The sequence below is a fragment of the Sus scrofa genome, chromosome 7 (assembly GCF_054392235.1).
Source record: "Sus scrofa isolate SSC_HxYL_T2T_F1_AM1 chromosome 7, Sscrofa_HxYL_maternal_Yorkshire_Landrace_v2.0, whole genome shotgun sequence".
NCBI lineage: Eukaryota > Metazoa > Chordata > Mammalia > Artiodactyla > Suidae > Sus > Sus scrofa.
In genome coordinates this window covers 47,794,718-47,810,514 of record NC_139389.1, presented here as the reverse complement: position 1 = coordinate 47,810,514, position 15,797 = coordinate 47,794,718, and the positions used below count along the sequence as shown (strand labels likewise).

Below are 15,797 nucleotides of genomic sequence, written 5' to 3'. Positions count from 1 at the left end.
GGTGGGGGTGGCTGATGTTGTCCTAATGACCGGCACCACGTCTCTGTCTAGGGTCCGCAGCTCCTGTGCCCAGGCTCTCCCGCAGACTCCCTTAAGTATCCTCAGCAAGTCCACACCTATGTCACCTGGTTTAAAGAACAAGGATCTGGGCCATAGAGGTTGGGTGACTAGTCCAAGGTCATACACTTGGCAGGCCCAAGATGGAATCCTCAGCTCTGAATCGGAACCACTCCCAATCCATGGAACAGGCAGCTGTGCTGAGCAGAAGCAGGGGATTTTGCGGGGTCCTGCTGAGTCATTTAGCACTTGCCTTGCTGTCAGAAGCTAGACCGCCAGCTGGCTTATTGGCAGGGAGCACCAGGACTGCCAAGGTTGTGCAGGGCCTAGTGAGCACAGAGGCCCTCAAAGGGGACCCACGCAGAATGTGAGCTCAGGTACAGATGAGCTAGAGGAAACTCAGTTGGGACATCAGCCCTGAAAGGGTGGTGAGGCAAACATGGGCTCTGCCCATCTCCACTCTCTGCCAACTTGCCCCAGGAACCAGATGGACCTCACTGCCAGCCTGGCCTCTCCCTCCCTCAGCCCGCCACTCTTCCTATGTGTCAAGACCTTGGTTTCTGGCAAGGTCTGCTAGCCAGAGGGCTATCTCTTTAAAGTGACTCTGCACTTCTCTGCTCACAACCATCTTGAATCACTAGATTCAGAGAATAATTTTCCCAACAATCGGGGGTTTCCTGTCAAGCACCCCCCTAGCCTACTGCCCTCTCCATACTCACCCCAAAGAATACAATTACACCTGAGGCTTCATGTTACTTTTAAGAATGACTGCTAATCTTTCTGGAGCTCTCAACTTTTCAATTCACCATGTAAGATTAAATAAGAGGAAAATGTTTGTGTCGCAGTGGCAGCCACCCCAGAAAGTACAGTGGCCAAAAACACAGACCACTTCCTGGGGCAGAAATGTCACACGGAAGGAAGGTGATGAACAGCACAAGTCATGGCAGGAGGAGGACCACCTGGCTGATTCATGCTCAGCCCTTACCCACATGAGCAGAAGCAAAATGCTGAGGAAAAAGGTGACCAGGCCTCAGAGCTCGGCCTTCCAACAGGCGGTGCTGTCTGCAGAGCGCCCACTTGTGACCGGGCGCCATCACTGCAGCTACACTGACAAGAGGCCTGGGAGCTGCTCTAACCACCACCACTCCCCATTATCAGGTGAAGACAGAGGTCATGAGTCGTAATTGTTGCCATTTGCATTAGACAAACTTTTGGAAAAAATACTCCAGTAATTCTCCTCAATTTCAGTTTAGAAATTAGTGACTGTTGGAGTTCCTGTCATGGCGCAGCGGTTAGCGAATCTGACTAGGAACCATGAGGTTGCGGGTTCAATCCCTGGCCTTGCTCAGTGGGTTAAGGATCCAGCGTTACCGTGAGCTGTGGTGTAGGTTGCAGACGTGGCTTGGATCCCGCGTTGCTGTGGCTGTGGTGTAGGCTGGCGGCTACAGCTCCGATCAGACCCCTAACCTGGGAACCTCCATATGCCATGCGAGCGGCTCAAGAAAAAGACAAGAAAAAAAAAAAAAGGAGTTCCCGTCGTGGCGCAGTGGTTAACGAATCCGACTAGGAACCATGAGGTTGCGGGTTCGGTCCCTGCCCTTGCTCAGTGGGTTAACGATCCGGCGTTGCCGTGAGCTGTGGTGTAGGTTGCAGACGTGGCTCGGATCCCGAGTTGCTGTGGCTCTGGCGTAGGCTGGTGGCTACAGCTCCGATTCAACCCCTAGCCTGGGAACCTCCATATGCCGCGGGAGCGGCCCAAGAAATAGCAACAATAACAACAACAACCAAAAAGACAAAAGACAAAAAAAAAAAAAAGTGACTGTAATCTCAATGCTTTTCGGCTTTCAAATCAATACTGCAGTTGAAAGAAAACTACTCAACGTCCATCCATTATCCCATGGGCACAGGCAATGAGAAGATAAGTGCTAGCACAAAGCTGGAGTCCCCTGTGTGCAGAGGGACAAGCAGATGCAAGGAAGCAAAACTTTTTTGTGTGTGCCTTTTAGGGCCACGCCCCTGACATATGGAGGTTCTCAGGCTAGAGGTTGATTTGGAGCTGCAGCTGCCAGCGTACACCACAGCCGCCACCACCACAGCCACAGCCACATCAGCTTTGAGCCGCCGTCTGTGACCTACACCCCTGCTCAAGACAACGCCGGATCCTTCAGCCACTTAGAGTAAGGCCAGGGATTGAATCCAAAACCTTATGGTTCCTAGTCAGATTCATTGCCTCTGTGCCACGACGGGAACTCTGGAAGCAAACATTTCTGAGTATCATCAGGATCCAGGGACTGCACTAGTAGCTTGAGTGAAAACAAAGGGAATGTTTATTGGAACCTGAAAGACATGACTGGTAAGTGGGGTAAGAGCATAAACCAGTTGCAGAAGTTCTGAGGTGCAGTGGGGGGAGGGCAGTGTGAACTGCCCGCTGCTGGTGGAGGATCAGGAAATGCCTGGCATGCTCCAGAGAAACCAGCCTGTGACTAAACGTGTTTTCAGATTATCCTGTGACAACCTGTGGGCCGGGCTGGAGACCTGACTCCTGAAAGGTCAGGCAGAAGGTAGGGGAGGGACCCAGGGAAGAAGCACAGGGTCCCTGAGGGGCCATAATGGGAAGAGCCCAATAGGACTCTTGGCTTTGGGTAGGATGGAGGTATCAAGGTGGACTGGGAGGGAGCAGAGATGGCGCCCCCTGGCTTTTGAACCTGATAAGAAAGGAACACCATGTTTTCTGCCCTCAGATTACCTATCCCAGGTTGACAGGTACCCCTGGGACATATATGTGGACTCCAGACTCTGGTTCCCAATGTGAAGATATAGTTAATTCCCCTGTCAGGACCTCAGAGCGCACTGAAGACCTTTAAAAATGTGCCAACAGCCTTTATTGAAGCCTGAAGCCTTCAATTAAATTGTGAGAAATAAAGCCCTGATGGAAACGCCAAGGGACAGAGTGGGGGTGGTGGGGATGGGGGGTGTTCAGGGGCCCAGAACTCTGGTCCCATTTCCTATCAGGGATTTTTTTTGGGGGAGGGTCTTTTGTCTTTTTAGGGCTGCACCTGCTGCATATGAAGTTCCCAGGTTAGGGGTTGAATCGTAGCTGTAGCCACAGGCCTACACCACAGCCACATGGGATGGGAGCCACATCTGCGACCTACCCACAGCTCACAGCAACGCTGGATCCTTAACCCACTGAGCAAGGCCAGGGATCAAACCTGCATACTCATGGATCCTAGTCAGGTTTGTTAACCACTGAGGTTTGTTAACAGGAACTCCAGGGAGTCATTTTTGAGACAGGGACCCAGTGGTATGGCCCCCACCACCCCACACCTCCCTAGGCAAGTCTTGGAAGAGGGGGCCCAGCTTCAATGAGGACACATAAGCCCCTTGTTCACCAGGCAGTCTGCGCTTCAGGGTGAGGGCAGAGTGCCAGGCAGAGCAGAACTTTCCTGATGGGAGTGGGGCAGCCTGGAGTTTGGGGGGGGGGGGCGGAAGGGACTGGCCAGTTTTAGAGTGCTCACTCCGGTGGCTTTGAGGTGAGGACACAGTGGAGGGGGTGACAGTGAAGACAAAACAAAGATGGGGCACTGTCTCCACCCCCAGGCTTATGAAAGGAATGAAACAGCAAAGGAGAATGGCCAACGGTCTGGGTGTCCTGGCTCCGGGCCTGCCCCTCCTCAGTGGCCCCAGTAGGAGGCACTGTAGTCCCTCCGGGGCTAAGAGGACAGACCCCCACACACACTTTGGAGCCAGGCCCAGCGCTGGCCAAGGCCCATCTGGGTCATGCTCATCCCCCCAGACTCAGGCTGCCATCCTTCTAGTTTCTCCAGGGCATGGAGGACGGGGAGCCTGTGCCTGGAGGACGGAAGCCATGGAGAGTAAAAAAAAAAAAAAAGTTTATTTAATCAGAGAGCCTCTGAAGGCACCTGTTTTGAGTATGTATGTGTGTGTGTGTGTGTGTGTGTATATATATATATATAAAGGCAGCAAAATAAATGGCAACTGTACAGGGTTCATGATGGGTAGGAACACGGAGAGGAAGGGGGAAGAGGCCAGAAGCCGGATGGAAATATCAGATCGGACTTTAGAACAACGAGTCCTGGCCCCTGGCCACCCCGGTACAGGCAGATAGACACACAGACACATCCCCCCCCAAGGCTCAGAGCAAGGCTCAGAGCCTCTGCCACTCTGCTCAGGCAGGGGTCAGAGCCATGTGTGTGTGTTGGGGGTACTTAAGCAGATGCAGAGGCTGTGTCCCCTCCCTCGACTCTGGCCCTCAGGCCCACCATGTCCCCACCGTCCATCCAGAGGTTCACTCCTCCGGACCTGGGTGCCAGGCCCAGCACAGGCCGTGTGAAAGCAGCAGGAGTCAGCTGGAAGGGAAACCTCCAGATGACCCCTGCCTGTCCCTGAAGAAGAAGCGGGTGGGAGCTGGTGGCCGGTGCTGTCCTTGCCGGCCGTCCTTCCAGCCACCCATGGTCACACGATCGCCCGGAACAGGAAGGAGAAGACGGCCCCCAGCGCCAAGCCCAGAGACAGAAAGAAGGCCATGATGGCTCCAGCGGTCTCTGCCTCGGCCGGCGTCACCTTCCTAAAGGAGGGAGGGTGAGCCACCTTAGGATGGGCACCCCCCCCGCCCCCGACCCCAGTCCCCCCCAGAGGATCGAACTCTGCTCACCCACCCATCCCGCCTCTCTCCCGCTGGTCCTGAGAGCACCCCCCCAGCTCCAGGACCAGAATCTCCTGCCCTCTCTCCCTGTTTGGAGTAGCCCCCACGAGAGCTCGAGACCCTGCCAGAGGCCACCACATTCCCCACTCACTTGGGCCCGAAGCACATGCAGAGACTGGCGAGGTAGCCGTTGGAGAAGGCGAAGGCAGCCATGAAGAAGATGTACAAGGCGTCGTGGTCAAAGACCATGGGCAAGTAGTGGCGGGGCTGGACATTACACAGCAGCAGCAGAGGCACGAAGGCCAGTCGGGCCAGGACCAGGATCGGCAGCCAGAGGCTGTCCTTCCCAGGCTGCAGGGACCAGGCAGTGCCCAAGTCAGGCTGGGCTGGCCCAAGGGCACACCCAGGCCCCCAGGGCTCCACCTGGGGTCCCCTGGGATCCAGTTACCCTGGCAGGACTGATGGGGAGAGGGCCTGGTAGCACCTTCTAGAGGGCTGGGGAATGTTCTACTCTTTTTTTTTTTTTTCCCATTTCTTGGGCCGCTCCTGCAGCATATAGAGGTTTTCAGGCTAGGGGTCCAATCGGAGCTGCAGCCAACGGCCTACGCCACAGCCACAGCAATGCGGGATCCGAGCCACGTCTGTGACCTACACCACAGCTCACGGCAATGCCAGATCCTTTACCCACTGAGCAAGGCCAGGGATCGAACCCGCAACCTCATTGTTCCTGGTCAGATTCACTAACCACTGAACCACGATGGGAACTCCGGGAATGATCTATTCTTGACCTGGGCAGTGACTATCAGGGATGTTTGTTTACTGGTGTGTATACATATATTCATTACACTGTGCACCTCACTATACATAGATCATGTCTTTTTTTTTTTTTTTTTTTAGGGTCACATCCATGGTATATGGAGATTCCCAGGCTAGGGGTCGAATTGGAGCTGCAGCTGCTGGCCTATGCCACAGTCACAGCCACGCCAGATTTGAGCCGCATCTGTGACCTACACTGCAACTCATGGCAACACCAGATCTTAAACCCACTGAGCGAGGCCAGGGATCGAACCTGCAACCTCACGGATACTAGTTGGGTATATAACCTACTGAGCCACATCAGGAACTCCATATGTCTTGGCCCCCTTCCCACCATACTTTCTTGGTTCCCTCTCTGGGCCTCAGGCTGACTCCCCTCTCGCAGGGACTTGGTACCCCTTTCCTGCACTTACCCACATGGTGACGGCTGTGAGGCTCCGGCCCAGCCAGTCAAAGATGTTGAAAGTCAAGAAACAGGACACAGGAATGAAGTAGTTATCTGGAAGAGGAAGAGGAGATTGGGGGAGGGTTATCAGGTCCAGGAGAGGCAGGATCCAGCAACCCTGACCCTCACTGGGACTCAGTTTTCCCAGCTGTAAAATGGAGATGTTTCCAGCCCAGGGAAGGGCAAATGAACCAGGAAGGTCTGGCTGGGGAGGCAGCAGTCCAGACTCCCCTCCTCCTGGGCTCCCGGCCCTGCTCAAGCCCCTTTCCTGCCCCATCCTGGGAACCCATGGTGTCCTCACTCCAGGGGCTGGTGGTGTCCGCAATGCTGGACTTGACCTCGGCAGCCACGGCAGGAAACACCCCAATGGTGACCGTGAAGACGAAGCAGACGGAGAGAGCCGGGACTAAGATCTGGAGGAAAGGGACCCAGGCCCGTGTCTTCATGGCGGTTGTGCCTCATTAAAGAACCAAGACTCCCCACCCCAAGACAGACAGAAAGATGCACGCACACACAGAGGTGTGTGCCCACATGCACGCACGCAAGAATCCAGGCAAGTGGCCAGTCTTTAATCAGAAAGGGAGGGGATAGGGAGTTCCCATTGTGGCACAGGGGAAATGAATCCAATTAGTATCCATGAGGATATGGGTTCGATCCCTGGTCTTGCTCAGTGGGTTAGGGATCTGCCGTTGCCATGAGCTGTGGCAGAGGCAGCAGCTGCAGCTCCGATTTGACCCCTAGCCTGGGAACCTGCATGTGCCATGGGTGAGGCCCTAAAAAAACAAAGCAAAAAAAAAAAAAAGAAAGGGAAGGGATAGACAGTGCTAGGAGGTAGCTCGGGAAGCGGGGGAAGAAGGAATGAAAAAAAAAAAAAGAGAGAGAGAGAGAGAGAAAGGGTGGAGGAGCAGAAGGCAGGATGCCCCAAGGGCCACGTACACTTCTGAGGATGGCACGGACAGAGTGGCTTTTGTTGCTGGGCTGAGAGTTGGAGGCAGAAACTCTGAGCTCCTCTTGGCCTGCTTTTGACTCCTCTCCTGGCGGGGGACAGGTTGTAGAAGGATCTTCAAGTTGGGGGGAAGGACAGGGCAACAGATGGCACAAACATCCTCCCGCAAAGGGCTGGGCTTAGTTGGGAGCAGACACCCCCTTGACCAGCACACAGCCACACCCGGCCAGTTCAGACCTCCTCTGAATCCCGGTCCTGACCTCTCTCAGGAGCCTCTGGGCAGGTTACGCCTTGTCCAAGAATCTGAAACTGCTTCCCAATGTCCTCAGGCATTCAAGGCCACCCAGGCTGTCCTCTCGATCCCAGCCCTCACCCCATCCCTGGCTCCTGCCTTCTGGTCTCTGGCATCTCAGCAGCGCTCGTTTTTTTTTTTAAGGCTAGGGGTTACATCGGAGGCTGCAGCTGCCGGCCTACACCACAGCCACAGCAACGCTGTGTGTCTGAGACTCATCTGCAACCTACACGGCAACGCACGGCAACACCAGATCCTTAACCCACTGAGCGAGGCCAGGGATCAAACCCGCATCCTCATGGATACTAGTCGGGTTTGTTACCACTGAGCCACGATGGGGACTCCAGCAGCGCTCATTCTTGCCCTCTGCTCAGGCTCCCCCCCACCCCCCACCCCCCGCTTCCTCAGGCTCTTCAGACCTTTAGTAATGAGGTCCAGCTTGGTCTCCTGCTCCCCAGGCCCTTCAAGCTTGAGTTGCTGGTAGTAGCGGTAAAATTCCTATCAAGTGAGGGAGACCGGGAGGTGGATTCAGATTCGGAATCTCCAGAATTCACCTCCCCCAGGTTTAGGCCTCAGAATACCCTGGGTCTGGAGCCCTGGATCCACCCCCAGACCGCAAACCCCAGCGTTCTCCAGGCGCTCACCAGCCGCGGCAGGCCCAGATAACAGATGATGGTCAAAATAATAACCGCACAGGCTGTGATAAAATAGCCGAAGGCACTTTCCGAAAGCTCCGAGCCACCTGGGGTAGAGGGTATCAGTGATCAGAGACAGGTCCCACCCCTTCTTCCCCCACAATCTGGGCAACAGGCAGACAGACAGAAAGACTTACTGGCGATGGCGCAGATCATGGCCACGGAGGCGAAGAAGCCTGCCAGGCCCTGGCCACTCATGATGGGGGCTGTGTAGCTGGCGGGCAGGAGGCCGGCCAGGCCAAACAGGCTGCCCTGCAGGATGGCACCGAACGCTGGGGGACAGGGTGGGCATCAGCAGGGGAGGGGGGAGCCGGATGGGTGGGGGGGGGCCCTGGGAAAACAGGTCCCTATGATTCCTGCTTTACTCCCTTTTCTAGTCTTTTTTTTTTTTCTTTTTTGTCTTTTTTTGGGCCACACCTGTGGCATACGGAGGTTCCCAGGCTAGGGGATAATCAGAGCTACAGCTGCCGGCCTACACCACAGCCACAGCAACGCCAGATCCAAGCCGCGTCTGTGACCTACACCACAGCTCCCGGCAACACCAGATCCTTAACCCACTGCGTGGGGCCAGGGATCGAACCCGCAACCTCATGGTTCCTAGTCGGATCTGTTTCCGCTGCACCACAACGGGAACTCCTTTACTCCCTTTTCTTCATCCCACTCCCGGCCCTGGTCCGTGAGCACTTGGGCCTCTGAACCTTGACCCCCTGGGGGAGGAATGCCCACTGCGGGTCTGAAGGCAGGGGGCGGGCACATGGGAAGCTCTCCCCACCCCGCTTACAGTTAATGAGCATGATCTTGATCATGGTGATGACAAAGAAGGGCAGAGGGTCCAGGGACACTTTCACCAGGATGGCAGTGATCAGGAACACCAGCAGGATGGCCACCAGGCTGCCCAGAATCCGAACAGACTGGGGGATCCTGCGGAGAGGCCGTGACAGTGGCGGTGGCAGAGACGGGCGGTGAAGACAGGGCAGGGGCTCAGTGGGGGGAGGGCAGGAGGCAGCGAGGGATGGGGGGCTCACCTCTGATGCAGGAAGGAGTTGAGGCAGGTGAACAGCAGCAGGGGCAGCATGGCACACAAGGTCATGACGTTGTTGAAAATGGCGCTGAGATAGTTCCGCTCTGTCGAGGGTGTGGTGGAGGTGGCCAAGGGTGCTGCGGAGGTGGCCAAGAGCTCGACGTCCTTGCTCAATTCAGCAGGGCCCAAGGATACATTGTGCGACATGTCCAGGCGGTTTGTGAAATACTGTTGAGGGTGGCAGAGAGGAGTGTTGGACCCTCTCTCCCTGTGGCCGCAAGCTCAGACCCAGGCCCTGTGTGCCCAGTGGACAGGGCCCCTGAGCCCCTGCCTGCCCTCCCGTCTCACCGCAGTGGCTGTCATGAAAAAATTCCAGGGCAGCAGCGTCCCCAGCCCCAGCATGAAGAAGATGAGCCAGACGGCTCTGTACCTGGGAATGGAAAAGAAAAATGGGACCAGGTGACCCGCCAGCCCATCCTCCTTCCCAGATCAAACCTGGGGCACCCCCTGTCCCATCTTCTGTCCTCTTCAGCTGTCCCAGAGCACAGGGCATGCAGCCTCCTAGGGGTGTATGTGGAGGAGAGGGAGGAGGAGGAGGCCTGGGATGGGAGGAAAGGCACAGAGGAGTCCCGAGGGGGAAGGGGACCAGGGACACAGGACCGAAGGGCATGGCCCTAAGGACCTTGGTTCTCAGCCCTGAAGACTCGGGGGACCCTGCAGGCTTGGGAACCAGGGCGACCCACACATCCGGAGGTGGTTTTGGAAATCCTGCCGAAGGCTGAGGGGTGGGCGGATGAGTGAGAAAGCAAACACAAGTGTCCTCCACCCCTGCCGGGCAGGCTGGAAGTGATTATGCTGGCTGGGCAGGCTGGGTGGCTCTCCAAATAGGATCTGAGGTCAGGAAACTCCCAGACCATTCTGGACCTAGTGGGACACGCAGGCAGGCAGGCAGGGTGCTGGGAAGTGAGGGAGCTGTTTTCTCCTGGTCCAGACAGAACCAGCTTTGTAGGGCCCACCATGGAAGATAGGCGGGCCGGGGGCGGGGGGCGGCCAGACCACTGGACATCATCATCTGGGCCCCAGGGTGTAAACAGTCACCACCCAGCCTGGGTGAGAGCACTGCCCCAAGCCCTGTTCCCCAGGGCCTGTCTGGGATCAGACAGCTTCCAGCTTCCCCCAGGCAGCCCTGGACCTTCCCAACATGGTCTCCAGACATGTCTGTCTGCCACTCTCTCCCCGGAGCCCACAACCATGTTCCTTACAGAGCTGGCAGGGACAAGCCCAAGGCAGTCAGGGCACGGTCTGGCCAGGGCGCAGGACCTGGCCCCACAGACCGTGAGGTCTGGGAGAGCACCCCAAATGGGTAGGTCTGATCCCTGACAAGCGCGGTCCCCCCACCGGCCCCCCCTCACATATTCCCCACCTTGAAGAAGAGGGGTGAGGGCTTGATTCAGAGGCCCAGATGAAGGGAGAAACTCCCAGCCGAGATCACACAGGCTGGAGGGCCAGAGTGGGGCTGGGTGAGTAGCCACAAGGCTGATGGGGAAGGGAGAGGGGTGCAGAGCTGCCACCAGAGTGGGGGTGCTGGGGATGGGGCGGCAGGCAGCCTGGGAACGGAGGACACCAGGGAGGGAACCAACCAATGACCTGGGGCCTGTACTTAGATTCCATCCCATCCAGGAGTTCCACTGTGGCTCAGTGGAAAACGTACCCAACTCGTATCCATGAGGATACGGGTTTGATCCCTGGACCCCGCTCAGCGGGTTAAGGATCCAGTGTTGCTTTGAGCTGTGGTGTAGGTTGCAGAGGTGGCTCGGATTTGGCGTTGCTGCGGTGGCAGCTGCGACATAGGCTGGCAGCTGCAGCTCTGATTCAACCCCTAGCCTGAGAACTTCCATATGCAGCACCTGCAGCCCTAAAAATAAAAAAATTTCCCTCCCATATGAATACACCTCGCCTCTCTTTTACAGGAGGGAAAAAGTCCCAGAGAGATCAAGTGAAGTGCCCAAGGCCCCACAGCCAGAAGTGGCCTCGCTCTGTGGCCTTTGGCACAGGGCAGACAGGATGAGTGGCGGCGACGTGGTGGGATTGGGAGGCCGGAAAGGAAGGATGTTGGGGACGCCAGGCATGGCTTCATCGGCCTTCTGGGGGCCTAGACTCCTGGAGAACTCGAATCCTCTTCCTCCAAAACACCCCATGCATGATCACGGTTGGGGTCTAACTGGAGGGAACTTTCAGGCTCTGGGGTTGGGGAAGTGAGAGGAAGGTCAGAGCGAGGACCAGGCTGGGCCAAGGTCATCTCAGGCAGAGGCCCCAGGGGCAGCCCTGCCAGATGTGCTCTGGAAGGAGGGCTGCTGCCAAAAGTCCCCCCTCGATGGTGGCGGGAGGAGCCGGAAGCCGCTGGAGAGCAGCAGTGGAAACACTGACTGGCCTGGGAGGGGCTGCCGTACCCCCCCCAGCCCCGACTCCTGAGCCTTCCCAGAGACACCCCAGCCAGCACCCAGCCTCAGCACGCAGGGCCCCCACCCTGGACGCAGACCTGACTCACAGCTACCTGGCTGGAAGGCCCATCAGCCAAGGCAACCCCAAATTCCAAAGGACACCGCACCCAAAGCCCTGGAGACCCATTGCCGCTCCCCTGGATTCCCAGCCCAGGTCCCCCAGTACCTGTCCTGAGGCTGGTGACTGGTTGTCATGGTGACGGCGTTCTCGGTTATGCCTGGCTGAGAGCTTCCTCCTTCTGGTGCTTGCTGGGGGCAGAAACAGTGTGAGGCCTTGTTTTGGCCCTGCTTCCCCAGAGGCCTCTTCAGACTCTCCAGGGGTGTTGGGGAGGGATGGGATGGGGGCAGACAGAGCAGGCAGACCAACGAAGAATCCAGAAGGCCCCCCCTGCTCCCAGCCCTGCTTCTCAGGACTGATCAATCTGACCCCTCGGGCCCATCCCGTTGGGCCCCCCTGCCTGCTCCACTCCAGCTCCGGAGCTACCTGGCTGCCGGCCTGGCCTGGCCGCTGCCACTGCTATTTTTATCCAGCAGCGAAGCAGTTTGTAAGCAGGGGAAACCGGAGGGTGGAGAGCGGGAGGGAAGGAGGGGGAAGTAGGGTTGAGAGGGAGGGAGAAGCAGGCACAGGCAAGGAAGAGGAGGAGAGGGGTCAGGGACAGTGATGTGACGACAGTGGAAGGGGACACAGGAGGGAAACAGAAAACGGGGGGAGGGGGGGAGGGGGAGGACACAGAACAACAGATCCACAGGAGCCGCAGCAGCCCCAAGGGTCATGACCCAAGCCGAGCCAGAGAGGCCTCCCTCCTCAGGTCCCTCTGCAAGTCCGACCTCTCTGCCCTCCCAGAAAGAGCACCCCTGGGCTCACGGCTAGGGTGGGCTCTGGAGAGCTGGTCCCCTCCTGGAGGCACCCCAGACTCCAGCCTCTCTGCGGGTGGCGTCTTACCATCCTTCCCAGCCATGGCCCCGAGGCTTCCTGGTTCCTGGCCAGTTTTCCAGGAAAAGACTTGAAGATGGGTGTGGGGCCACAGCGCCTCCTGGAGTCTAGCCTGTTCCTTCCCCCGACCCCCTGGTCCTGGCCTGGCCCCAGGGTCACCCCATCCCCCCTCAGTTCCTCTCTGACTCACTCCCAGGCCCCTGTCCTCTTCCCCTTTCTGAGAGTGAAATTGGACAGAAGAGGAGGGATGAGAGCACAGGCTGCCTGACGGTGGCGGCGGCGGAGTCCCCGGGTGCCCAGCCTCCCCCTTCTATATCCCTCCTCTGCTCTGTGTTCGGCAGGGGGAGGCTCCCCGGCACCAGCCGAGGAAACAGTTTTCCCTTGGATGGCATGGAAAGCCGGGCGGGCGTGTGCGGGCGCATCCCCCACGTGCGGGCCCAGCCCTGGAGCCAGGTCTGCCCTTGAGGACTGGCCTCCTCACCCGCCTGGACCAGACCAGCACTCACCGGACGCCCAGACTCGCCAGCAGCAGGATCGGGGCGGAGGGGGTCCGGGCGGTCCGGGGGAGGTGGTCCTAGCTCAGGCTCAGGCAGCAGGCCTTGTCCATGGGCTCCTCCTGGGTGAGGATCCAGAATGAAGGAGGCGGCACGGGGTGTTTCCGGAGAGACCCCCCCAGGCCTCGAGGTGGGAGGGAGCAGCCCCATTCTGAGAAGCCTCGCACACAAACACAACCAGGGAGACAAAAAAAAAAAACAAAAACCCAGCCCTGCAGCTTGGGAGATAAGACCACCAGCCGTCCCAGCAGGGGAGCTGAGGGGGTGGGTCAGCTCACAGGTGCAGCCAGTGCTCCGGGCCCCAGCCTGGAACAGCCAGCCCTGGAGACCCCACGAAAGGACCTCAGTGGGCCTTTCTCCCCCTCCCTGGGTAAACTCCAGCCTCTCCAAAGGCCTTCCTCAGTCTGTCCCGTGTCTCTCTCTCTGCAACCTGGGATATAGGACCAGGAGGGGAGGAGCAGAGCACACACCACACCTCCAGGTGGAGGCTGAGGGCGTGTTTCATTCTTCCTCTGACAAATATTTAGAGGATCTCAGCACGCCAGCCAGGCACTGTTCTGGGCACTTGGGACTGCGGTGAACGACAGTTTTTACATTTTCTAGAGGTTCAGGGGGAGAGAAGGCTCTATGCTGGGGGATGGGCAGAAGAGACTGGGGACTCATCTTTTCTGTTAGGTAGCAGTTAGGGGAAACCCCCAGCTTCCCACCTCAGCCCATCCTGGGCTCCACCCTCCGCCCCCACCAGCAAGGTTCCTGGCAGTCAAGAGCAAGTGGTTTCAAGGCAGACGGGCATCTAGGGTGGAGGAGAGAGTGTCTCCCCTTCCTCAGTAAAACCTGTCTTGACTCAGAGACGTATTTGTTTCTGACCTCGCCCCCAGGGACACCTCTGCTCTCTTCTCAGCTGCCTCCACCCCAATCGCGGGCACAATTCAATTCCAGGGGCCAACAGCTCCCCCTGCCCACATCCTGGTGTTCAGCTGGCCAGCCCAGGTGTTTTGTTTTTGTCTGCCTTTGCCCAGCAGCAAAGGGGATTTGATACCAGCTCAGAGCATCTGGTGTCCCTCCAGTCATGCCTTGGCCTGCTGAAAAAGCAGCCACCCAACTGAGCACCTCCCCAACCTGGGGGCTCCCAGCACCTCTCATGTGCCCCAACTTCTATGGACACCCTTGTGGTAGCATCAGATTTACCACTTCCTTGGATCCCGTGTGGGGCCAGCCACTTTCTGCAGATACCCTCTCCTGCCCTTGGCTGCCCTCCCAAGCACCATAAGCTGGTACAAAACTGTCTGTCTCCAGTGAACAGATGCGAGCAGCTGAGGTTCAAGAGAGGTTAAGTCCTTTGCCTAAAGTATTAGAGCTAATAAATGGGTGAGCTGGAATTCAAGCCCAATGTGCAGCTTACTCTTGTCTCCTTCCGGGTGGGGAGGGAGGTATTAAAGGCTGCTTCCCAGCCAGCCCAGGACACTGGGAGGCGAAGGTAAAAATAAGGTTAGGGGTCGAGGTCATCTCCAGGCTGACTTGAGTGTAAGGCTCACCCACCACGCACACATCCTGGCAAGGAGAGCTCACACCGGGCAGGAGCACAGGCCAGAGGGTCTAGAGGGGACTGGAAGGCATGGGGAAAGGGGCAGCCCCGAGATGGGTGAGGAGCAGGGGTGGGATCATTCCTCATCCACCACCATGCTCCCCTTCGCCCCGAGAAGAAAATCTGGGGTATGTCCTTGTCCTTTCTCTGAGTGAAGCAAGGTCCTCTCTCTGAGAGTAAATGAGGACGCGCCCAGGAAGGGGAGGCCAGGGACACGAATTCAGCCAATAAAAAGCAGCGGTTAAAGAGACATCTCCTCCACCTCCATTCGCGTGGCCTCACATCCCCACACCCCGCACCCCGCACCCAGCTCAGTTAACGGGTGCGGCCCCTCCCCAGTACCAACCACAAGATTGATCGAGATTAACCATCAACTCGCCCGCCCCTTGCGGAGGTCAGCTCGGCAACAGCCGGCTTCAAGCCCGGGAGCCAGGTCGCCCACCCCGGCTCGGGTCCAGGATCCCGGCAGGATGCCCGCGCGTCCTGGCCCCGGCGCGCCACGTGCGCCGCGGCTCCGCGCCGGGGCCCTACTCGGCGTCCCCTCTCCCGGCTGCGCAGCTGCCACGTCCGGCCTCCCTGCCCTCGTGGCAGGCGGCAAGCGGCCCCTACCGCCCTGCAGTCCCCCGAACCCCAGACCCAGGGCAGCACCTGAGGGGAAGGATTCCTCCGGCGCGGAGGTCGGCGCGCTCTCCTGGCAGCTTCCCGCGCCCGCCGGAGCACATTCAAACCCGCCCTCCGCTCGTCCCGCCCCGGCGCGTCCCCCGCCCGCGTCCGCTCGCAGCGCCCGCCGCGGCCCCGCCCCGCCTGCCCCCGCCCCGCCCCCTGCTCGGCAGCTGCGACCGCCGTGAGACCCTCCCTCGCGACCCAGTGCCCCCTCCCCCCCCAGCGACGCCTGGCTCACATTCTAAGGTCTTTCTGCAAATAGGACCGCTGGCGGCCCTGCCACGCCGAACCCTGCCCCATCGTGGAGCCCGTGGGGCTGGAGGGTACAGCCCCACAGTGGGTACCCCTGGCCTCCTCGCGGGGGTTACACAAACTCCTACACAGCTGTCTCGCGACTCTCCCGGCGACTAACTGCTCGGGCAGGTCCTGACGCACCCCTCCCCGGCCTCCGTATACCAGATGTTCTAAGAGGTTGACATCTCTGAGGTTATCGCTCCGCAAGCCCTCTCCCACACGACTCTCTTCAACACCGCCCCGTCTGCCTTTCCAGCGGCCCCCTCGCTTTTCAGTGCCACTTTCATTTCAGACTATGCGCTCCTCTGCCTCCCCCCCCCCCCAACGC

The 15,797-nt window shown here is 58.4% G+C and overlaps 1 protein-coding gene across 28 annotated transcripts; it reads right to left on the bottom strand.

Moving 5' to 3' along the window:
• Positions 1 to 2,361: 2,361 nt before the first annotated feature.
• SLC29A1 (solute carrier family 29 member 1) lies at positions 2,362 to 15,629 on the bottom strand. 28 transcript variants are annotated; one of them, XM_084968253.1, is made up of 14 exons: positions 15,414 to 15,629; positions 12,880 to 12,989; positions 11,606 to 11,688; positions 9,287 to 9,368; positions 8,943 to 9,166; positions 8,699 to 8,838; positions 8,055 to 8,189; positions 7,867 to 7,964; positions 7,642 to 7,720; positions 6,921 to 7,045; positions 6,286 to 6,397; positions 5,953 to 6,038; positions 4,875 to 5,074; positions 2,362 to 4,645 (listed from the first exon to the last, which is right to left on the bottom strand). In XM_084968253.1, the coding sequence occupies exons 3-14, from the start codon at positions 11,632 to 11,634 to the stop codon at positions 4,534 to 4,536; spliced, it is 1,422 nt and encodes a 473-aa protein (XP_084824379.1). In that variant the 5' UTR covers positions 11,635 to 11,688; positions 12,880 to 12,989; positions 15,414 to 15,629; the 3' UTR covers positions 2,362 to 4,533. The 28 variants fall into 28 exon arrangements, 20 of the variants coding, with proteins under 20 accessions (XP_084824379.1, XP_084824381.1, XP_005666122.3 ...); XM_084968255.1 differs by having other exon boundaries at positions 6,921 to 7,018; XM_005666065.4 differs by lacking the exon at positions 15,414 to 15,629 and adding an exon at positions 15,161 to 15,214.
• Between the last annotated feature and the right edge of the window lie 168 nt (positions 15,630 to 15,797).

What these genes read in the sequence shown, in the direction of transcription:
- SLC29A1 (XM_005666064.4), bottom strand. An exon ending in TTTTCATGACAGCCACTGCG is followed by an intron (nt 9,167 to 9,286) that starts GTGAGACGGGAG and finishes CACCCTCAACAG; the next exon opens with TATTTCACAAACCGCCTGGA. An exon ending in CAAGATCATGCTCATTAACT is followed by an intron (nt 8,190 to 8,698) that starts GTAAGCGGGGTG and finishes CCTGTCCCCCAG; the next exon opens with CGTTCGGTGCCATCCTGCAG.